Source organism: Rhipicephalus microplus, chromosome X (genome assembly GCF_043290135.1).
Source record: "Rhipicephalus microplus isolate Deutch F79 chromosome X, USDA_Rmic, whole genome shotgun sequence".
NCBI classification, from domain to species: Eukaryota; Metazoa; Arthropoda; class Arachnida; order Ixodida; family Ixodidae; genus Rhipicephalus; species Rhipicephalus microplus.
Genome location: NC_134710.1, coordinates 106,998,760 through 107,023,768, shown reverse-complemented (window position 1 = coordinate 107,023,768; position 25,009 = coordinate 106,998,760). Strand labels below are relative to the sequence as shown.

The following is a 25,009-nucleotide window of genomic DNA, read 5'->3' as shown; positions in this document are numbered from 1 at the left end:
TACTCACCATCACTGAACCCAACAAACGACTCTTCCGAATTCGTAGAAAATAGGAGGTGAGTGCATTCATCACTAATACTCATGTGAATTTAACCGACCATAGCCTCTCCAGTGCCTGCAAGTTCATTATGCAAGTGCCCATTCTTCCTGCTGTCCAACTAAACAGCGATCCCACAACCTTTGAAGAATTGCACGACCATCCCTTCTGGCAGACCAGCCCAAGCTTTTGACACAAACTTCAGCACGTCTTGGTGCAAAAATGTCCACAGGTTCCCTTCAGGAATCCCCTCTCCATTACTTATGAACTCAGACTATTATATGTAGAGGGATTCCTTGAATGAATTATTCCAGTAAACATTCACAGGCTGAAGGATTCCGGTGCACCCTCCTGTAATGTACGCAGTGCCACCATGGCCACAGTGGAAATGCGACAGGCACAGCTGGTGTTAGTGATATGTATGCTGCCTTCCCCAGGTAGTCAAAATTTCCAGAGCCCTCTGCTACAGTGTCTCTCGTAATCATATTGAGGTTTTAGGAAGTAAAACCCCAGGTATTATTATGAGGGCATCATGAACTCTTAATTGAACATGGGCCTGCCATCGGTGAACTTCGTAGTTGAGGTGCTTTAGGGCATCACACTTGTAGTCCCACTCACGGAGCCTTTTTTCTGTATATCTTGAAATGCCAAGAGGTATAAGCTCACATTTTTTCTCGGTGCCCAGTGCCACTCCCCGGCTTAGATCTTTTGGGTGACAGTGTAGGAGTGCATCATGCGGCCAGCGAATCGTATAAGGAGTGTGGGAACAGTGGCTGCGACCATGCTTTGTCAAGGAAAACCCTGCAACCACTGGGTTTTGTTTTAAAGACTTTTCATTCTCATTCTGCATTATGTCCACCTAAATCATTTTATCCCTTCACACCACAAGTTATCAAATATTCCTGTCGTCTCCCCTTGTTTTCTTGAATACTTCAGGGGAATGTTTTTGCTGTTGCTGGCACTTGGAGTGGTGGGCACTTAACGTATAATTTTCAGGATTCCACCCACCACAGTGGTCTATCGTAGAATAATTCACAGCACAACGGGTTAGATAGAGACAGAAGATACAGTGGTCTAGTTGTTATGGTGCTCTACTGCTGATCTGCAGGTCACAGGATCGAATCCCGGCCATGGCGGCTTCATTTTCATTGGAGGCAAAAATCCTTGAGGCCCGTGTACTTCTTTTTAAGTGCATGTTAAAGAAACCCTGGTGCTCACTTTCTGGAGCCCTCCACTACGGCATCTGTCATAATCGTATCATAGTTTTAGGATGTTAAACCCCAATAATTATTTTGATTTTTCAGAATTCCAAAGTTTTGGAAGTGTTAATACTTGATACTTCTTTGAAACTGGTCACTTCTGCGGCACTTTACAGTGTTTTAATTTCCGCTAGCTTAATTTCTTTTATTGGCAAAAAACAAGACTACACCAGGTTGGGTTGCTTTAAACACTGCTATTTGCTGAAATCTTAGTTGGACGGAAAACCGTCTGGTCAGGCAGAGACATGATGACAATTGAAACGACACACTGACCACAATTAAAATAAAATAAAAGCAAGACGTTCCGGCTCTTATACAGGGGCAGAAACGTCTTTCTTTTATTTGCTTTTAATGGTGGTCAGTTTGTTGTTTTAAATGTCTTCACTGCTTTTCGTTATTTCTTTAAGTACTTCACAACATCTGCACCAGCACGGTATTGATAAAGCAGCTTAACTAAAGGTGAGCTCATTATAAGCTAATTAATTTGTTTTTGGTATATAAGAGAAGTACCACTGGAGATGCAGGATTCAACTACTGATATATACATATTTGCTTGTGAGTAAGAAACTTTGCAACCCAGCACTTTTAAAAAGTAGGCTCTGTAATTTTTTATCGGCTCTCACATGTTTTTATTCAAAAGAAGTGCCTTCATAAAATGATTTACGTAAAAGAAACACTTTTAAAAATATGCCACATTGTCAATTTTCGTACTCAAGTTCTGTTTTGATGCACATCAACCCAGCTGCACTATACTTATTTTCTATTTCAGTTGAAATCGAAAGCAGATCTCATATGTAGGTGGATCTCTGAGTAACCAGTTCCGCTTCTAATAAGCGGACTTGGACTTATTTTTCCGCCATCTCGCTTGTAGAATTTTCCATTCGCTTGTCGGGTTTTTTGGGCTCATTTGTATTTTTTCAGCAAATAGTTATTTTAGTGACTGTCACATTCACCCATGTGCGTTTGATTTTCTCTAGTAGTGTGTCTATTGATTACGTTGAGTAGCTTTGTACTTAGGTAAAACATACGTCCGGCGAATCAGCAAGTAACTGGCAAATGTGCCTTCAACCGAATAAAGGCTATAGACAATACTAAAAAGTTACTGTGCTTTTGTTCATAGTTGCACATATTTTTCCTTTACAAAATCATAGGTGACTTTTTAAACTCCTCTTTATATTTTAGTGGCATTTTTTATTACAATTAAAAATATTTTCAAGAATAGGAAATTCATCATGTTTCCATTTCTTTTGGCCTGCTTTTGTGATGAGTGTTTGCTCAGTAGCATCTGACAACATGGGTGGATCTTGAACACTGTGCCAAAAAGTCAAATGGCAATTCCACCACTCTTATCGAGGGTGAAGCAGCAGCTATAAAATACAGCTGAAGTGCAATAACGTGTTATACTAATGGTGTATTTCATGTTGACTAATCACTTTAGAGCTGCATTATTTCCTTCAGTCGAATTTGAAAAGGTGTAGTTGTTTGGATGACTTCATGTGTTATATTTGTACCACATAATACAAGGCAGTAGGAGCACAGATTGGCTCTATTAATGTTTGTGCCATAAACATTTGACAGGCAAGCTTGCTTTCACATACTCACCTCTTTAGCTGTTTATCTTATCTACAAATACATATGGAGGCCACTGTGAGTTGAGGCCCTTTGTCATACACTGCTGTTTGTTTTATTTGGCAAACCTCTCTGTCCTTTCTTTCCTCCTCTCCTCCTCAAGTTTTTGTTGTTGCAGTCAACTGTTTTTGCATGTGCAGAATGACACTGGTAGCACTAGTACTGTACTGACTGTCATTGTAGTAATGGTGGTGGGCACACACCAGAAACATTCGGTACTGAACCGAGAAAAGTGACATGAAACTTTCAAGCAAGGGTAAGATCATCTTCAATTAATTCCTCCAAAATTATCTGGGAACAAACAAAACTAATGCTGTCTGTCAGACTTCACAGTTCGTGTGTGACTTTTCTTGTGGCTGCTGTTCTTCAACTGCTGGCTAATTTGGCATCACTCGCCCTTATGTCCTTATATGCCACTGGTTCATCTGGACTGGTCTTCACCCTGCCATTGAAGGATATGTTGTGATGTGTGAGCACTGCCAACAGGGCAAGCTAAGCTTTTGTGCTTACAGCTAGCCTATTCGCGCCTATGTACATTCATGCCTACACATTTTTCCGTGTTGGCCTGTGCCTTAAATGTTAAGTAACTTACTCTTGGCTTACAAGATTTTTTAATTAGTCATCCCATTTGTGTCTGTGCCTACAGGCCCAGTGTTTGAATTTGTACACACATCCATGCACAAGCCCTCACTTGAAATTGCGCCATGAGCTTTTTGGGATGGCATTCTTGCGACTCATGATTTCAGTTAAGGTGTGGTGTGTGATGGGGCACTAGGAGAGAATGCAAAAGTCTGCCTGGTTCCCAATTATGTTCGTCTTGTGGTCTGGAGCTCTTGTCCCTGTATATATAAATTCTTTAGAGTTGCTCTTTTACACTTCGGCATTATTTAGCCCTTTTATATTAGTGCCTTTGACTTGCTGCAAGAATTGACATTGTTGTTTTGTTGATTTGGCAGCCGCAGAATATCATGTTTGGTTTGGAAGGTTCATTGGTGAAGCTCGGAGACTTTGGCCTTGCCACTCGCACTAATCAACAGGAGTCTTCTACTCGCCAATTTCCATGGGCATCTCAGTCAGGTCACACGCAAGTTGAAGGTACCAGCCTGTATGCTGCCCCGGAACAGCGTCAACAGGCCTCTTATGACAGCAAGGTAGGTCTTTTTTCATTATATGTGTACTTTATTCGGTGTCACATGGTATCAAGTCATTGGTTCTTGCATATGTGCGTTGCACTAATTTACAACCTACACATACTGTATTTATCGAATCTAGGTCAACCGCGATTCTAAGCCAACCCCCAAAAGTCCCAAGCCTAGGGGGGAAAAAAAACTTACCTCAAATGTATACTGAATGAAACATTGAAAACAGCGTTCACAAGGGGACATTTATTGAACATAAAGATGAAACAACAGAGTTGGTTCATGATGCAAATAACTTGAGAAACATACAGCCGCTAGTCTTGTAGTGTGTGCACGTGTCGTCGGCTTTTTCGTGTTGTGCTTGCCGATGCCACACTCATTCTAAGTCATCGCTGCTTCGCTCGTCACTGACTTCTTTGTCGCTGTCTTCAAACAGTGCGCTATCCTCGGCGCCATAAAGCGCATTGGATATGCCTCGCTTACTAAAAGGACGCACAATCAAAGTTCCTGGGATGTTGTCCCGCGCTGCAGCCCCTTTTATAAGCGGCACTATAATTACACCACCTGTTTGAGGCCATTGAGCTATGCCACGCACAGACCACCCGAAGCACGACTCGAAATGACAAACGGCTCGCCTCAACCAAGGGAGTGACATGCCTGTAGAGCCAATGGGGACAAAAATTGGATGCAATGATAGCACCGTCTGAATTCTAGTGGAAGTTGTAAAAAAGGTTGGAAAATTACTATTTTACTTGTAACAGAAGAATTTTTTATTATCTTTTTCACTCAAATAGCTTTTTCGAACAAATACTAACTAAGAATATTGTTTGTATAACTTACAGCCGCTTATAAAATGAAATAGGGTTGAAAAGCACAAGGGCGTTTCGATATGGTGGCTGGCATTCCGCATAGTGGACGGCACCGTCGCCATCTGCTTCTGTCTCTTGGCTGTCCCCCGCTCATTGCAGCAGCAGCCCCCCCCCCCCCTCCCTCTGTTTCTCTCGTTTCCTTATAGTAAATTGTAGTAAACTACTTACTAGAAGCCCACAGGTATCTTGCATGCCTACTTTAGTAAATTAGTGATGCCGCATACAGGCCAGGCGAAATGACAACGAAGTCATTCGATACTTACACGAAATAAAGGCCACGTAAGTAACGTTTTAGCACGTACACCAGTGAACAACATGCATGCATCAGCGTTCATGTGCAAACAAGGTAGGTACTATGCATAGCTGCAACGCAGATGCCAGAAGCACAGCTGTCCAGCGCTGGCTGATAATACATCCAACTGCACGAAACCTTCGCTGGTGTAAGCAAAGGTATAACGCAAATGTCCCTGTCCTTCTGTAACTCAAGACATCACAACAGTTCGTTGACAGTATCCGGCAAACTTTCTGTAATTGATATCAACATACTATCTTCGTGCCTTTCACAAGCAGTGCGGCAGGACTGTTTGTTTTCTGCTGGTTCGCACTGCCACCTAAAGTAAGTCACTTTCCAATCTTCTACTGGTTTGTGCTATTCATGCTTCTAAATGCTTAAAATTAAATGAGAAACGGTTTTATATGCGTACTACTCTCAAGTCCTATAAATAAAACTGTCGGAAAAAAGGCTTAGATGGCGTTTTGATTGCCACTTCTGGCGGTGCGCTGTCGTCAGTTCGACGGGGGAGACACCTAAAGGCCCGGACGGGAAGCTCGCAACATGCCACTGGCTTGCCTCAACACTTGCCGCACAGATCAAAATGGCAGCCTCATGTGTGTACTTGTGCCAGATGTTGGCTCTGCTACTAACGGCTGGAATACCGTCTAGGTGGCACTACTTCTGTGCCACTTTTCTCAGTAAAAAATAGAGGATTTTTCGAAATTCCCGAATCTAAGCAGACCCTGGAGTTTGGTACAAAGAAATATGAAAAAAGTCGCAGCTTTGCCGCAAAGGCCGAGCAATGAACCCGATAGCAACAAATTGGAAGGTCACGCGCAGAATGGCAAGCAGATCGAAACCTGCCCTGCATTTCTCTCGCACAAATGACACACGAAACGTATTCACAGGTACAGATGAACGCAAATAAGCATCTCGGTCGTTACTTCGCTGTGCCTGAAAAGCGCACCCTTTTTGCAAACGAAGGCTGTGCAACGATTAGAGTGACCTTTGTGCACTTGGTAACTACAACAGAATCGTTCCAGCGAAACCCCAAGTCTAGCCAAGACATATGATCCTCCCCACTGCAAAATAAGGGCGCACGATCGAGCGTACACCCGCTTATTCTCTATGCGGGTCAAAGTACGCGGGAGAGATGAGCCGCCGTGCGCTCACTGCGCCATCTTGCTGATAATGCTGAAAACACGATAATTTTATCCCGGCTGCGGCGGCTGCATTTCCGATGGAGGCGGAAATGTTGTAGGCCCGTGTGCTCAGATTTGGGTGCACGTTAAAGAACCCCAGGTGGTCAAAATTTCCGGAGCCCTCCACTACGGCGTCTCTCATAATCATATGGTGGTTTTGGGACGTTAAACCCCACAAATCAATCGAAAACACGATAATTCCCCCACAAAATGCCTGCCAAGTGCACTAAGTGATAGATATAAATAGCTTGCCGTTTAAATGTCCAAGGAGGTACCCCACAGTGGCTCAGTGGTTAACGCCTCGCATTCACGGTGCGGAGGTCCCACGTTCGATTCCGTGCGTTGCAGTCTTTTTTTCTGAAATTTTTTTTTCTTGCGTTTTCATATATATAGATACATATATGGTGCATGACATCGACGCCGACACCGAAATCCAACCAAGAGTGTCCATATAACTGCTATCACAATAAAAGCTATTGGCGTAGATTTCAAATATGTTACGCCACTGTTGCTCAACCACCAAGCTTTTGTCTGAATAATTGACAAAAAAAATTTTATTTAGTTTGCTGTAGGATTGGGATGTAAAATGACTATTGGTATGCCTATACGGCAGACATAGTTTACAGTGGGACCATTTTCACAGCCCCGGGTGCTACTTGTTACTTCATGTGATGGTTTAAATGAAACCAAACATTTATAGGTAGACGTTGTCTCAGTAGTTGTGCAGAGGTGCCATCGGATGAGATGGTGACACAGCTATGAAGGAGTGGTGGATCTTAAGTTGTATGCTCATATGTTACCAGTAGCAGTTTTGATTTCGGAGATTACTCGAGCATCCCATGGCATAGCCTGCCTACCTGTTAGCAAATACTATCAGGTGACTGCGAATGCCAGACACGTTACTGGCCAGTTTCCACCATATTGTTATCGCTGCTGTTTCGTATGCTGTGTTGAGAGCTGCTAGTGCTTGTACTCTATTCTGTTCCCGACCACAGTGGCCACATTTTTATATGCGGAAATTTAGAAGTGCTAGTTTACTTGGCTTGGGTATATGTTACAGACCTGTGTACTATGCAGTTTCGGTGCACATTAGAGAACACCAAATGGTCGAAATTTCTGGAGCCTTCACTGTGACATCCCTCATAATTATATCGTGGTTTTGGGACTTAAAACACCAGATATTACTATTAAACATCAGTCTGTGATTGCTCACTGAGTATGCCTCATTATCATGTCATGGTTTTCCTTCCTAAAACCTGAAACTTATTTAAACATCCTTAAGATTTTTGTTGTGGATGACACCGTCAAATAATGTATGCTTACAGCTCAAGTTTAGAAATCGATATATGCAAGGAGTAACAAACAACACACAGAGCATGTTTAGGAATGTGATGCTTACTTGAAGCAGGCCTTAGACTGAATCCACTTCAAGGGCTATCTCCTTTCATTTGAGCTAATGTTGGACAGAAGTTTGGCTGGACTAGTTGTGTGTACCTGGCACTTCTGTTTTTGCAACACTCTGTGCATACCATTGCTATTTGAAAAATCATTGGAAGACATATTTGCTGAACAGTTAGAAAAAAAATCACAGAGCCTAATAAGGACACATTTATAATTAGTGACATAACCGTCTGTTTAATTCACTGTCAAACATTAAGTACATCGACCCAACCTGTCAGTCCTGGCACTCTTCAATTTTATATTGCACGTAGGTTTTTGCTGTGTGTTTTATGCATAGCAGGTTGGTGTTTTTGTGCTGATATGTTTAGAATCAACAGCATGTTGAACACCTTGCTTTGCTTTTTAGGTGGACATATACAGCTTGGGCTTGGTGCTAACTGAACTGCTGTGCCCATTCTCCACTGGCCACGAACGCATCACAGAGCTAAATGAACTCCGTGAAGGCAATCTTCCATCAGCATTACAGGCACACTCAGAGGACGTGGTATGGAGTTTCCACATCAATTGTAGTGAATTTTACCGACTTTTCAATTGCAGCCAACCTTTTGTTTGGAGGTAAAAAATTCACTTTCCACTAGTAAGTCAGCTCTAGCACGCCCGTCCCCGCAGGGGCGCCTGCGCAAGTAGGCGTTTGGTGTGTAGCGACACCACGGACCCGAGCTAACGGGGGAGTTTCTACTCCCTCCCACGCCTAGCCGTGCGTGGCTTTGCCGTGTCCGGGGAAAAGGGGATCCTGGGGGTTGAGCCGACGCTGGGTGATTGGACCTTTAAGGCCCCCTGACAGAGGCAACACACCCCTTTGGCCCCGGCTTCACATAGACGGCACAGCCCAGGGGAAATCGGCAGTCGCCTTTTCCTATCTCTCTCTGCCTACATCTTCGTCTTTATCTCTCACTATCTATCTGTCCTGTCTTCTACTCTCTTCTGTTTACTTCCAATTTTCCTGGCGGCAAGGGTTAACCCTGTGCAAATAGCCTACCTTGGTCTAGGCGCATTGGGTTATGGCAGTGTTGTACAGCTGACGTCTGCAAGCTTTCAGCACCTGTAAACTTGCAGCGTCCCCTTGTTGGGCTCCGTGGTGGGTGGCTGCCAACGCTGCTGAACAAAAATAAGACCGGCATGCATGGCGCATTCCCTCTACTATCTGATCATACCGGCCTAAAGCGGGTACGCACCGACGACATAAATCTCTTCAACCAGCCAACAGAAACTTTTCCCCATTTCCACGTCATTCACTGTGAAAAAACTGAAAAGCAAGCCAGGACCATCTCTCCTTTCCTAGTTCCTAGATGTCTTACCGAAACTCTTGGCACAGGATACAAGGTAACCAAAATGGCTAGTGGAGACCTTCTCCTCGAAATCCGTGACAAAGAACAATTTAAAAAGCTAGACCGTCTCTCAGATTTCGGTGGCATACCAATAACCGTAACACCACATAGATCAATGAACACAACTCGCGGAGTGGTATCTGACATGGACTTACTTGACTTGACTGAGACTGAACTTTTGGAGGGGTGGAAGAGCCAAAATGTCACTAATGTACAGGGAATCATCATCAGAAGAGATAATAAGGAAACACCGACAAAACACTTAATACTTACATTTGCATCCAGTAAACTACCGGAATCAATTCAAACAGGGTACACAAAGACATCTATCAGGCCGTACATACCAAACCCTCGTCGTTGCTTCCAATGCCAGAGGTATGGCCATGGCTCTAAAACCTGTCGTGGTCGCCAGACTTGTGCACAATGTGGAGTCCTAGGCCACGTGTCTGAGAACTGCAAACAACCGCCACACTGTGTAAACTGCGAAGGAAACCATGCCGCATATTCACGCTCCTGCACATACTGGAAAAAAGAAAAAGAAATAATTACGTTGAAGGTGAAGGAGAACATTTCATTTAAGAAAGCACGGCGAAGAGTTGCACCATTCTATGTACCTACATACGCTGATGCGGCGCGTCAGGGGGCACCGCCGCACCAGCCCTCGCCACCCCTCCGGCCCGCGCATACCGAGCCGGCGGTTGTGGCACCTGCCCCCAAGGCGGCTGTAGCCCAGGCTACACCGCCTACTCCCCAAACAGAGACCAGAGACTCCAGAGTCTTCGGGTCTCAAGGCCTCCCCTCACCAGGCGAGTCCCAAAATCCGAACTAACAGCCCGCATGTGCGGGCATCCAGTGCCTCCGAGGAGGCAATGGATACGTCGGCACCCTTGGTGCCGAAAGAGCGGCGTGGCTCCTTGGAGCGCGCCAAGAAAACAAAAAAGCAAATAACAGGGCCTGGTGATGGCCCTGTTAAGTGAACTCAAACTCCCCGTCTAAACAGCCACTCGCTTTTCGTACACACAGCACTATTTCACATTCACCATGAACACTCAAATTATACAATGGAACGTCAGGGGCCTTCTCAGAAACCTTGACGACATCCAAGAACTCTTACATGAACACTCGCCAAAAGTGCTATGTGTACAAGAAACACACCTTAATTTAAAACACGCAAATTTTCTTCGTTAATACGTTATTTTCCGAAAAGACCGTGTTGATGCTATGACATCATCCGGAGGTGTTGCCATCATGGTGAATCAAGGAATAGCATGCACACACTTACAACTCCAAACACCCCTTGAGGCAGTGGCTGTTCGAGCGGTTCTTTTTAATAAACTGATCACAATCTGCACTATTTACATTCCTCCTAGCTATCAGCTGCAAAAACGCGATTTACACTCTCTAATTGATGAACTTCCGGAGCCTTATGTTCTCCTTGGAGACTTTAATGCGCATAGCAGGCTATGGGGTGACTCTCGGTATGACGCGCGAGGTCGACTGATCGAACAGTTTCTTATCTCGTCGAGCGCGTGTCTCCTAAATCGAAAAGAACCAACCTATTATAACTTCGCTAATAACACCTACTCCTCCATAGACCTGAGCATAGTATCTCCATCTCTTGTCCCTCTACTCCAGTGGAAAGTCGTCAGTAATCTGTACGGAAGTGACCACTTCCCCGTAGTTCTGAGCACAACGACAGTAACTGAGTGTCCACCACGTGTTCCCAAGTGGCTCATAAACAGAGCCAACTGGGAACAGTTTCATACTATCGCTTGTCTAGGTTGGAATGACATCTGTACTTTGAACATTGATGTTGCTGTGAACTACTTCACAGCGTTTTTGATTGATGCTACAACAAAATGCATCCCACAAACAAATGGACACCCTGGAAAACGATGTGTGCCATGGTGGAACTCTGAATGCCGAAACGCGCGCAAACAGCAAAACAGAGCTTGGAGGCTGCTTCGGAACTCACCGACAGCCGAAAATCTTGAAACCTTCAAGAAAATAAAGTCTCAAGGCAGGAGAACGCGTCGGCAAGCCAGAAGAGAAAGCTGGCAGAAGTTTTTATCAGGGGTTAATTCATACACACAGGAGGCTAAAGTCTGGAACATGGTCGGTAGGATAGCAGGAAAACAAGTACATACACTTCCACTCGTAAACACTCAGGGTGATACCTTGGAAGATCAGGCAAACTTCCTCGGTGCACACTTCGAACAGGTATCAAGCTCGTCCCACTATACTGACACTTTCGAAAAATACAGAACAAGAATAGAAAAGCAGAAACTCGAACACAAATCCACTAGATACGAGGCATATAACCAAGCTTTCAATCTAGCTGAGCTCCAAACATCTCTAAACTCCTGCAGTACTTCTGCCCCAGGTTCTGACCGTGTGATGTATGAAATGTTAAAAACCTACCAAACGAAACCCGAAAAACCTTACTTTGTTTGTACAATGCTATTTGGTCTTCTGGCACTATTCCTACCTCCTGGAAAGAGGCTATTGTTATTCCCATTTTGAAAGAGGGCAAGGACCCTTCTTTACCCTCGAGTTATAGGCCTATAGCACTTACAAGCTGCTTGTGCAAAATCTTCGAAAAAATGATAAACTGCCGACTTGTACATTTTCTTGAAACAAATAATTTGCTCGACCCATTTCAGTGCGGTTTTCGAGAAAGTAGATCCACCACAGACCACCTTGTTCGTATCGAGGCACAGATCAGAGACGCGTTCGTCCATAAACAATATTTTCTCTCTGTGTTCCTCGATATCGAAAAGGCTTATGATACAACATGGCGTTTCGGAATTCTAAGAGACCTGTCCCACCTTGGTGTGCGCGGAAGAATGTTTCATATAATCGAAAGTTACCTGTCAAACCGGACATTTCGTGTCCGTCTGGGCAGTGTGCTCTCCCAAACATTTGTCCAGGAAACAGGCGTGCCACAAGGTGGTGTGCTTAGTTGCACACTTTTTATTATTAAAATGAATTCTTTGCACTTGTCCATTCCCCGCAATATGTTCTATTGTACATATGTTGACGACGTTCAGCTTGGCTTCAAGTCATGCAACTTGGCCATGTGTGAGCGGCAGGTTCAGCTGGGTTTAAATAAGGTCTCCAAATGGGCAGATGAAAACGGATTTCGACTTAACCCACAAAAAAGCACGTGTGTCTTGTTCTCTCGAAAGAGAGGCATGCACTCGGAACCCGACATTCAACTGAACGGGCAACAACTGTCCGTCAAAGCCGAGCATAAATTCTTAGGCTTAATCTTGGACAACAAGTTGACCTTCGTATCGCACATCAAGTATTTAAAAACAAAATGTTTAAAAGCCATGAATGTTATAAAAGTGTTGTCACGTACTACGTGGGGTAGTGATAGGCAATGCCTCATGAACCTCTATAGAAGCCTTATTCGTACCCGCTTAGATTATGGGGCCGTTGTCTATCAGTCTGCCACTCAAAGTGCCTTGAAGATGCTGGATCCCGTGCACCATTCGGGCATCCGCCTTTCTACGGGTGCTTTTCGCACCAGCCCCGTAGAAAGCCTTCACGTTGAGTCAAATGAGTAGTCGCTTCATCTGCAGAGAACTTACATGTCCTTTGTTTATTCCCTTAAGGTGAAAGCAGACAAGAGGCACCCCTCATACTCTACTATTAATGATTTGTCGAGCTCCATTCTTTTTCAAAACAGGCCTTCAATGAGGCAGCCCTTCTCAGTTCGCCTGAAGGGTCTAGCTGAGGACACTGGAGTGTCACTCGAACACAGTTTAATGGCTCCTGTAGCATACCCGCCACCGTGGCAGTGGCAGACTATAGACTGCGATGTGTCTTTTCTAGAAGTTACAAAACATGCGCCCATTGCCCATATCCGAACATATTTCCTGGAACTTCAACACAAATACACACGTCTCGAGTTTTTTACAGATGCCTCTAAGTCTAACTCCTCTGTGTCCTACGCTGCTGTTGGCCCTTCCTTTTCGGATGCTGGCCCTCTACATCCAGGCACAAGTATCTTCACAGTGGAAGCTTACGCGATACTTGTTGCAGCTAAACACATCAAACAATCACAAATACAAAAAGCAGTAATTTATACAGACTCCCTCAGTGTGGTAACGGCTCTGCACAGTCTTAAAAAACAAAAAAACCCTGTCCTCGTTTCACTTTACTCCATTTTATGCACACTCTACACACTCAACCGACATGTTGTTGTGTGCTGGGTGCCAGGGCACCGTGAGATTCAAGGCAACATGATGGCGGATCAGCTTGCTGCATCCGCCCACGAAAGCACCGCCATTACACCCACATCAATCCCGGCCCTTGATCTTAAGCCGTCTCTCAAACGAAAACTCAGGGACTACTGGCAGAGCAAGTGGGATACACACACACAAAACAAACTACACGTTATCAAGCCACACCTGGGCCATTGGCCACCAGTATCAAAATCACGTCTAACAGAGGTAACACTAACAAGACTCAGGATAGGACACACATACACGACACACACACACATCTTTTGTCCGGTGGTGATCCACCATTGTGTGATAAATGTGGTGAGGCATTAACAGTTCTTCACGTTTTAATTCAATGTAAACATTTAGACACTCTAAGAAGACAACACTTTCCACTATCCTACCGACAACATATACCTTTACACCCTGCAATGTTCGTCGGTAGGGAACCGCTTTTTAGTCACAAATCATTATTAGCGTTTTTAAAGGAAATTCATAATTTTCATATCGTATACCCGGGCATACCGTAGCACGACCTCTCTAGAGAGGTTTTTGCTGCGGTGGCTACACAGGAAAGCACTTGCCTCACGGCCCTTGGACGCAAGGGTATGAACAAGTGAGGTACTTGTGCTAATGCCATACATGTCCACCATCGTTTTTCATTATCACTAACTTTTGTCACCTATTCACATCACACACACCTTTCACGGCATGGTCATGATTTTATTACTTGTATGTTTTTACCCGCCTTATTGCGAGGAATTTTATGGCCCTTATACAGCCGCTAATCACAATCATTGTCCACATTCTTTGTCCCATGAACTGGCGCTCTTTGGCCATCAAATGGTCCTTGCGCCAAAAAACACCATATATCATCATCATCTAGCATGCCCGTGAGGCGGCGTCGAGGCAAGCCCTTGACGTCCCCTCATGGGAGGCCTAGACCTGGCCACCTAAACTTGCTGGTTTTGTATAATAAAGTTTATTCTTCCTCCTCCTCCACTAGTATTTAATCTGTTAGCTTGCATTGCATTTAGTGTGTCAAGTTGGCTCGCTCTGCAGCAGAGTGGTTGGTACCATTTGTCCATTTCTAACTTTTGTTCCATCTGGGCACTATTTTGATCTAATGGCTTCATCCCAACAAGCGCAGCTGTCAGCCATTCAACTGTTCATTATTACGAATGCATGTCCACATCCAGCAAGAGATTCAAGGAAGCTCTTTGAGTGTCGAAGTTTTCCAAGAAAAACTTTTTTAGGTAGTCAATTTTTTATTATGGTTTTTTAATGTACGAAATATGTAAGGACAAAAAAGATGTGAAAAAAATAAAAATAAAGTCTTTTGGTGTCAGCATCGCTCGGAACTGCAAAACTCTCTATAGTATTTCAGGGCCTGGTATTCCTTGAAACACAGGTCTATATACAATTTCTTATCACCGTCTGCACACATAACACTCATTTCCATTTCAATCGTTGAGTGGAGAGTTGTGCTGACAAATGGCATCTTTATCTTCTCTGTATGGCTGCCCTGGGTAGAGTTAAGTCGGTAGTCAAAGGGAACGAGAAGGAGCGAGTCTCGACGATAAAGACGCTAAGAGCATCACAAACAACGACGTAAATCAACTTTTAATGTCACTGCAAGGCAGTGCCAATAAAGATAAAAATCAAGTGTCACGTTCCCCATTGCGATCATGCAGCTAAACTGAAACCATGAAAATGCATCGTTTATTGGTATTGCCACAGAGTGTGCAACACACCCATGCTAAATATCAGTCCTGTTTATCTTTATAAGAATGTTGCACAATCATTTCGAACACTTTTTGCAAGTCCTGGGAGGTGGCAGCACCTCTGAGTGTGCATGCGTCGTCCTTGTGTTTTGAAATTTCAAGCAGATAGTGGAGAACGTACCCATACGGCAAAGACACTGTGAAACATAAAACTGCTGCCATACATGTATGGTAATAACACTCAAAGGTTTAATACTCTGTCAGTTCAGTTCTTCTAAATATTCTAAAGGGGATGCACAATGGCTCTGTAATAAATGTACATGTTTTTCCACGTTCTTTTTTATTTTATTTTAATTTTTATGGTGACAAGTTTTCAGAGTCTTAGCCACCTTAACGTCAGCTCTACCCAAAATTGTCTAATTATGCTCAGCTAATAAAGATGAAGCATTCTTATTTAAAATGTTATAAGATTTTCGTTTCCATGAAAGTGCACAGCATGCTTGATAGTATGGCACTTAATAGAATGCGGAAAAAAAAAAAAGTACCGTATTTACTCGGGTAATGAACGTACTTTTTTCTCGAAAAATCGGAGCAAAGTTGGGGGTGCATTTATTATGCGGGGAAAATTTTGCGAAACTTTTTCGGTATGAGCGAAAGAGTCAGTTTCGCCACAAGGGCGAAACCATGAATGCGATAGCAACAACTTAGAATGTAACGCTGAAAACGGCTAGCAGATTGAAACGTGCAGCGCGTGCCCACACACAAATGACGCAAGAAAACGCGCACAGTGCGCGAGCTAACAACGCTTAGAGCTCGACGCTTAACGCGCTGTTTAAACAAAAATGACTCACGATACATAATCACAGGTACAGATGAGTGCGAACTAGCAAGTGTCCCAGTTGTTACTTCGCTGCATTTGAAAGGCACGCTCTTTTTGCAAATGGAGCTTGCCAAGCCAGCGAAGTGATCTTTGTGTGCCCGTAAACTAAACGCAATCTTTCCGGTGAAAGACCAAGGCACACGATTTCCCCCCCCCCCGCAGAAAGATAAGCGTGCGCACCAGCACCTAACCCAGCCCCCACCTCCTGAGCAAAGTACACGTTGGAAGATAAGCGTGCGTTGGCACATTCTGACAATCTGGGTGCTGAGCGCGGGCGGCTTTTTTTTTTTTTTTTTGAGTTTTTTATATATATAGATACGTATACATATATGGTGCATGGTGGTGGTGGCGACAGCAAAAACCGGCCAGAACTGTCCATATAATTACTATTGCAATAAACAGTGCAGTAATGCAAAAAAAGTTGGGTCGCTCAGTTTCTTTGCAGCACTTCACTCATCTTCGGTGGTTGAAGGCGCTATCTTCTGCAAGCTGTTCCTGCACCGCCCGTGCAAGCCATAAAAGCGTTTCACGGCTATTTTTTCTCGCAATCGTTTAACCGCAACAGTAGTTTTTGCTGTGATCTCGAGGTGTGCCCAGAAGCGTGCGCTGCGACACCACAACGCACCTAGCCAACTTCGTAGCAACCTCGCACGACGACCGCAACGATGCCGTTGACATTGTAGCAAGCAACCAACATTGCAGCAAGCTACCACCAAAGCATCAAAACAAATCGTCGATGACCAGATTACGACAAAATACGACAGCCGCCTCGCAACCGAAGCGAGAATTGGGGACCACGTTGCAGAAATAGTCGCAATCTTTTCTGGGCTACAAGCAATTTGTTCAAACCTGATGCACGATTGTGATGAATGGCCCTTCGCGACAGCCATAGTGACAGCAAATCCTGTCGTCGTCGCTAGAAAATTGCATGCATGTGATTAAGCCTTAGTTTCGTATTTGCAGGAAGCGACTGTCGGTTGGCGCGGACAGTTTCGTGACCTTCACTCGCTGTGTGCTTGTCAGCTCTGATGCCTCTACACTTGCACTGTTCGTGCACCCCACTGTAAAACATAAATATAAAAAAAAACTGGGTTCGTGCTGCGCACAAATAGAAAAAAAAAAAACTACACGCGCAGCAGTGGGCGAACGTATGAGGGAGCGAGCTGATATATGGCGGAGGAGGGTCGGGCATAATAATAAAAACGGAAGAGATCCAATGGGCAAGGAAGTGCCAGGTGTCGATTAGCGGGACTGCGGCAGACAAATGTAGGGGGTGCCGCATCTTTCTGGTCCTGAAACCCCCCCGGTGACGCCCTTCCAAGACTTCTCATTGGAGCGGCTGCACAAGAACCATGGCGTCGTCAGGGCGAGCGTCACACGAACTATCACGCTCCTGACCGATGAGCTGCAAGCCTCCGTTCCCGATGCCAGTCAGGTCAACTCCCACGTTGCCTACCTCACTCAGAACGCCGAACTCGTCACCTTAAACAAAGAAATCTTCCATGCGACTGACGACGACGACTACGAGGAAGAGCTCGAGGTCGCGGAAGAGTAGGACCGAAGGGTCTCTTACGCCATGTCATGAGCGCGTTTCTTCCTCCGAGAGGCTGCAGACAAGGCGACAGTAACGAGTGCTGCGAGGTCGGTGGCTACATCACCGAACGCCGACGCTGGTGGTTCCAGCACCGCAGCCCAAAGCCAGGTCAGTGACTCGTCTCGAGTAGCAGATACGATTCCCAGTCAAGGAACGATGCCGGTCATCCCACGGTGGTCCTGCCGAAACTAGATTCCGACATTTTCCGGTGCACTTCGCGATTGGCAGTCCTTCTGAGACCATCAAGAAGTTCAAGTACCTTCAGTTCATTTGAGCGGTGCAGCAAAGAAAGCAATCGAGGGCATCCGACTAACCAAAGACAATTACAACATCGTGATCAAGACTTTGATGGAGCGATTCGGTCAGCGCGACTTGCTTGTCAACGCGCATGTTGACCACCTGCTCGCCTTAGCGCCAGTCAAGTCGTCGGCAGACGTGGAGAAGCTTCGCCTGCTCTACGACAAGGTCAACTTTCTAGTCTCCGCGTTGACTGGTATGGGCGTCCCACCTGACCAGTACAATGTGGTCCTCAACCGCGTCTTGATAAAGTGTCTGCGGGCCGATCTCGGGATTCTCTACCACCAGAAGGCGCAGGAAGTACCGCAGGAAACGTGACACCTGAACAGAGAGTTCACCAGGCTGCCAAATCGCTCGATTTCCTTCGCATTCAGATTGAGATCCGAGAGAAAGGCAGGCCAGGACAAATGGTGTCGGGTTGCTCACGTTTGCTACCTGAAGAGGATGTCCAACCCCCGACAGTACCAGTGGGACGTCTATCAATGCCGTCTGCATTTGCATGGCACTCGCTGGAATTGCAGCCAGACTTCTCTTCCTGACTGCGATGCGTCTGTGACACGGCGTCTCAACATCATCGGAATCGAACCATCAGTAAAGAGAAAGAACAAGGCTCTGGCAGAATTTGAGACATTTGAGGTGAACACAATGAACTTTTGTGGTTGGATTCCTGTGCCACTGAATGAGCAAGGTGCAGTGATACTTTCAGTCAGCGTCAATCAAAGCTCAGCCGAGTGCTATGCACAAGCGCAAGCGAACAGTTTCACAGAAGAATGCGAACTTCTGAACCAGGATAAACTGGCAGTGACAGCGTCTGTCAATGAGGAACGTGCAGGGAGAGTTGAAATTCTGCAAAAGGACAATGTATATTTTACGTACCATCATGTAGTCATCCGCTGAGGTGCCATCACGACACTTCGTGCTGCGATGCCCTCACCGCCCGCACTAAGTCATCTCTGCCAGAAGGATCTCCAGCTGAAGAGTTCAAAGCTCGATGCTGAGGTTGTGCAGATGCTCACTGTCTTTCGATGTCAGCCAACCATAAGCTGGAAGTTCGTGGGCGACAGAATACCTTGGTGGGGAGGCTGGTCAGAGCATCATGCAATGTACAAAAACTGCATTGAGGTGGTCGCTTGGGAACAACAGTTTCAACGGTGAGGGACTCATGACTATAATCTGTGGAGTTTCAACTGGTTGTCAAGAGCGGACTTCTTGCGTAACTTGACAATAGTCCAGAAAAGTCTTAACCACTGACACAATTACACTGCTTACTCAGAAAACGTGACAGACTTTCTGCAATGAGCTACCTCCTCCGGCTACCAGCATTTACAAGAGAGGACCTTCCTTGCCACACCTGCTTTGGTGAGCGCCTCCCAGTACACCGACGGGTCCGAGAGAAGTGGTCATACCTCCTATTACAGCAATTCGTGCGCTATGAGCCTAGTCGTGAAATGCCTCGGCTGCATGCTGGTGATTGTGCTTGTGTGGGAACAGGCTATACGCTTGTATGTGACTACAGGGCATGTCGAGTGGCACTATGGCTGAACAGTAATATGTTAGTGCACCCAGTGATAGTGTGTGCGCATCTATACTTTACGACAGGCTGTTGGACAGGAAATCAAACGACCCTTTCGGAAGGCTTATATTCTGAAAGGAAGTGAGTGAGAATCAGCAGCCTTGGCTCCTTGGAAATATGTTGCTGATGATTGCAGACGGGCGGCAACAAGAAGCAGAACGTCGTAGAAGAGAAGGTAGAAGTTACGCACGAGCAGTCGAAATAAACATGGACGTTCTTGGTGGAGGGCTCGGGTCTTGAATACGCGACAATACGCGGGAAAAAAAAAATTCAAATTTTGATGACTGAAGTTGGGCGTGCATTTATTACGCGAGTAAATACGGTAAATTGTTTGTCATGTCTCTCTCTCTTTCTCTCTTTATTCTTTTTGTCAGCCAAGCATTGCATGCATGTTTGACAATATTTTTGAAGGTATAACATTTATTGATTCAACATGTCGCTTGATGTAAAATATTCAGATAAGCTCTGGCATTGTGCTTCCTTTCCAAAGCTGCATAGACTACTGTTTACTTGCTTGGCAGGACATTTGTGCTCTCACTCCAAATGTTGCAGTGCCACTTGGCCCAATTAATTACTCTGCTCAGTCCGGTGACTATGTTCCTGCATGTGTATAAGGGCTGTGGACACGTATAGGATGTGCTAAATTGAAGAACACTGTGTTACACAAGCACCAGGCAGAGCACAATTCAACTAATGAAAATGCAGGTGCTCTAGCTGAGCACAGTAGATTACAAAAAAAAAAAAGAAATCTCTTTGTAGAAATCATAGAGCGCTGCCCACGGTGTAGCCGTCAGTGGTGCACTGGGCTAGTAGCTTTAAATTCTGATGCTTAATGCTTAACAGTGTAACCTACGAAGTTAACATGGTAATAATAAAGTTTGTAAGCTTAGCGTTATGCCTGTGTTACAGGTGAACACCATTTTGGCCATGTGCAAGAGCAATCCTAAGGAAAGACCAAGTGCAAATGAACTCTTGATTTCACCTTTATTTATCGACAAAGACAAGGTAAGTTACAGGCTTTATACATATGTTTTTTTTTTTCTTATGTAGCCGTAAGACATAAAATCCTGTATTGGGATGCGTAGCTGCGCTTGGCAACAAAAGATAGTGCACTGTCCTGTTGCCTTCATTTCCTTTTTGTGGTCTAAAAAAATTAAATTTTTTTTCTGGCATTGGCACATAAAATTTCATAAGTTATTGTTATTATTTAAAAATGCTTTTCCTTATCTCAACTACACCATTTAACACATCTACAAATTCTGTGTTGTAGTGACAAAAATTTCATACTTCTTGTAGATTGATTTAGCACAATCATTAAGCACATCAGCAGGCTTCTTCAAAAAGCCAGAATAGCATGTCAGCTTTATTACGTCATAAATAGAGCCAACAGCCTAGCAGCACCTGTCATTAGCTTCACTGCTACATTCACTATAATGTCAGCAATTGCTTGCGTGTGTGGACATCAGTCTGCCACCGTGGCCACATTGAAAAACATCTGCACTGGTATTTCAGGCCTTGCACTTTGGTGCACTGTCTCGGCAATGTCATCTGTGAAGTTTTCGCCCATGGTGCCGAGCTTCCGTCGAACTCTGTTGTTGAACTTGACTTTTGCAAGTGCTTCATGTTTGTGCACACGGAGCTATAAATATACAAGCCACCAGGCTTTAATCTGCATTATATTCACTGTGACAGGTCATGCATGTTCATACCAGAGTCCTTCAGTACATTTACTGGTCATGAAGCTTCGGCAGAAGTTTGATAGAGTGCCGGGCACGTTTCTTATTTTCGCCTTCGTTTGATTCAGTTTCCGCCCACAAAGCGTCGGTTAGGAATGCTCAGTACAAACTGCGCATTATTGTTATCGTGATCATTGTAGATCGTTCTGTTAAGATTGCCGCTAGACGCCAACACATGAGATATTCTTTTTTTTTTGTGCATCCTTTTTTTGCGTCATCACCCTAGCAAGCTTCCATTGGTAGCGCTGAAGTCTCTTCCAAGCAATGGATGTATGCTTTAAATTTTTCATGCTGTGAAGAGCTGCATGTACCTTCATCTGTATGGAATTTTACCTCTACACCTTTGGTCATCTCAGTGCCTGTATAAAAGGATACGGCATGCATTTTACTCATCGAGCTTCTTTATTACGGTTATGCAATGAGGAAAGGCAGCCAGTATGCTCATCTTCGTTAAAGGCCAACTGCAACGAAATTTAGCACTCTGCAAAAAGTCAATATATAGGTAGTCTTGCTAGAGGTAGTGCTGCCTGCCAAATGTCGCCTTCGAAATACAAGCGCTTACCTTAGAAAAAAGCTTGCAAATGATGTTTTTGAGGCTGAAACTATAAAAAACGACGCCATTATGGATGACCGGTAGTGACGTGAACGACGGAAAAATCATCTGCTCCATGTTCCTCAAGTACGCACATCGCGGACACGCCCCTTAGTGTGTTTTTTCTATGTTAACTTAAAGGGACGCTAAAGTCAAATAACAGCTTACGCCAAAGTGAAACCTCAATGTTTGACAACACCTAAAGCGACAATATTATCAACAGTGCCTTACTTACTGTGAAATTAAGGTAAATGCACAAGAACACAAGCACACATGCGATTCCAGGGGATCAAATGTGAAACAACCAGTTTCTTGTTGTGGACCCGCCGTTCGCTGTCTAGACAGCTACAACATACTTTTTTGTCATTTACCTTGTAGCCAGATTGACACCTAGGCGCCCAGCATGTAGGTGGCATCCTTTTAGACCTTCAGGCACAACATCAAACTTGAGATGAAAAACGAGCGGGGGCACAGTTTGTAGCCGCTGTCTGTCCGATGCCCCCCGAAAGGACGCAGCACCACTTTTCGGCCTCCGCTTGCAGTGCACAAAGCTCTCCCATAGAGTTATGCCGAAGCTTCATAACCAGTAATTGTATCGAAGGACTCTGGTTTGTACCATCAAAGTTCCCTTTATTGCTGTTGGTCTTATGGATAACTTTCAGCCACAGCTGAGATGGTCAATTACTGCAGGAAAGCCATTTTGCAATTATAGTGGCTACCACACTGCAGGGGAGTTTAGCTGGATTATAGATGTAAAAAAAACCATGATTGTAGAACACTGTCTTCTCTTGTTTAACACCAGGAAATAAGGGCACAGTTTTTCAAGCTTCTGTACTTCACCCTACATCTATAAATATATGTGGAACTTTAGTAGAGACATGTTCTTGTAACATTTTGATAATTTATTCCCTTGCCTTTCTTTTTTTTTCAGATGATCAAGGAATTAAGGGCACAGCTGAAAGAAAAGGATGAAAGGCTGTCAAGCATGGCATATGAATTGTCCCTCGTGAAAAGCACTTTAGAGAAGGTGAAAGTGGAGCTAAAGTGGTATCAAGATAACAGTGGCATTCCGATGTTTTCACATAATCAGAGCTAGGACTATGCCTGTGATATAGCTGTTGTTTGATGTGTTCATTTACTTTTTGTGCCAAAGTTTTCTCATTAAAAATTTTAGATCATTTTTACTACAATTGTATATTCGTGAATTGAGTTTGAATTTAGTATTCATTTTCATATGTCTGCCATGAGAGATACAGTAGGGGAGAGAAAAGGAGGCATCTGGGATAGTTCTAACTACAGATGACTTTTTAAAGGAGCCCTGCACCCAATTTCACTTTCAGTTTTGCATTTTAATATGTTCTTTTTATCTTGAGATGAATGTGACAACAATTTTGACGAGAGATGCATGCAAACAAATGTTATTGAACTTGTTCATAAAGCTAAGCACAGCACTAAATTGAAGAGGATGGGACAGGGAAAATGCGGACAAGTGCTAACTGCCATCAATAATTTTTTGGAAGCCAGATCACTGAATGTATACAAGGCGGACACTCGGGCGTGTGCAAATGTGGTGGCATGAAGAAACTACAATTCTTTCCTACATAGATGAAAAAAGTGCACTGGCACATTCTTCACCTAGCTTATGTGTTGTAGTCAATTCTACTATCAACTTCATATTTTCATGTACCTATAAGCAGGCAAATAACCAAGCACTTGTCAAAAACAGGCAAACACCTACATGTGTGCCAATGCACGGATAAGACTGTCCCCTCCCTTCTTAACATTGTTTTTGTGCTCTCTAAGTCTATCATTGAGGTACCACTCCATCTACCTCATGTAGAATTTCCCACACGACAGTGGGTGCTGGTACAGGACACTTTGCATTGCATGTGACGTGTTATGTAATCTTGTCACAGCAGCATGATTAGCGAGCAGTTGGGTTGCTGAACTTGCACAATTTTCCCAGCTTGTTGAAAGCTGCAAGAACGACGCCTATATTTTCTCGAGCGCCCATTTTTTTTTATATTGTGGGAAGTCTTGTCTAAGCAGGGCATCGTTGCATACTTCTTCCGGGCATTCATAACGGTTTTGGTATTCTGTTGGCGAACTGAAGGCTTTTTGAACAGGGACTCTGCAACCAACACCAGGAGGTAATAGGGGTAGCCCGCTTGTGCAAAACATGCCTTTTGGCAGTCAAGGCTTGTCCCGATTAAATGGCAACATTATTGGCTCAAAACACTGTCGAGGCAGTGTCTCGCGGCACTCTTCTTGACTAATTCTGAGTGTGAAGATGAAAATAACAGCAAAGGTTTGTTTCCCCATGGATTGTAGGACCAACACGTGTGTGTCATGGAAATAAAATTGTACGTCTAAGAACTTTAAGGAATCGTCCTCACCCGGAACCTCCCGAGCGAGCACAAAATGATTTATACAGTGACAAGCATTAGTATGTCAAAAGCTTTTGATTCAAAGGTACCTTTGTCACATTTCATAAGAAAGAGTCAACTTATCTAAAACATTTAAAAACACGTGTTCCCCGGAGGAGCATTCAACAAATTTTGTTGAGGCTGCCTAAAAACCATTCTCAATGAGTAGGTACAATGCAGAAGCCTATATATGTTTCAAGATAAAAGGCTTTCTGTTCCTTTGGATTTAAGTGAAATCTAGGTACGTACATAGCTAAAAGGTCTAACAGGTATCTGGGCAAAATGCCAGAAGCATCCTTAAAATCTATTCAGCCAAACTGAATTAGAGCATCTTTAAAGGGGCCCTGTAACTTTTTCAGCATGGTCAGAAAACTATGATGATTGGTAGTCGAGGCTCCCGAGAGCATGCACGCCAAATATTGTGGAGCACACGGCCTGGAATTCACTATAAATTCTTATCAGTTAAATATTGCTTCCTCTTCTCAACAAATAATGCTATAAGCTCCAAAATTTTTGTCACAGTCACTGTATTGACTGATTTGAGCATGGCACACTCGTTTGTTACTGAGGCTGCCGCAGGAGGCCAAAACTTTTCCGCGCTTGCACACTGGAGAACCACGCATTCGGCAAAAAAAAAAAAAAAAGTGCTAAAGCTCACAAAGCGCACATGATGCATTTTCTTTCCTCGTGCCATCCCTCTCTGCTAACCTTCCAGCGCTTTCGTCGGTACAAGAGAAAAGAGATTGCGATTGCAGCA

At 44.3% G+C, this 25,009-nt stretch overlaps 1 protein-coding gene across 1 annotated transcript in view; it reads left to right on the top strand.

Moving 5' to 3' along the window:
- LOC119176270 (eukaryotic translation initiation factor 2-alpha kinase 1) overlaps positions 1 to 23,010 on the top strand; it is a 71,185-nt gene extending 48,175 nt beyond the window's left edge. The window contains exons 13-16 of the mRNA XM_037427471.2: positions 3,882 to 4,076; positions 8,217 to 8,354; positions 20,408 to 20,503; positions 22,758 to 23,010. Coding sequence (XP_037283368.1) covers positions 3,882 to 4,076; positions 8,217 to 8,354; positions 20,408 to 20,503; positions 22,758 to 22,922 — 594 coding nt within the window. The 3' untranslated portion in view covers positions 22,923 to 23,010. The remainder of the gene's footprint in view (positions 1 to 3,881; positions 4,077 to 8,216; positions 8,355 to 20,407; positions 20,504 to 22,757) is intronic.
- The last annotated feature ends 1,999 nt before the right edge of the window (positions 23,011 to 25,009 follow it).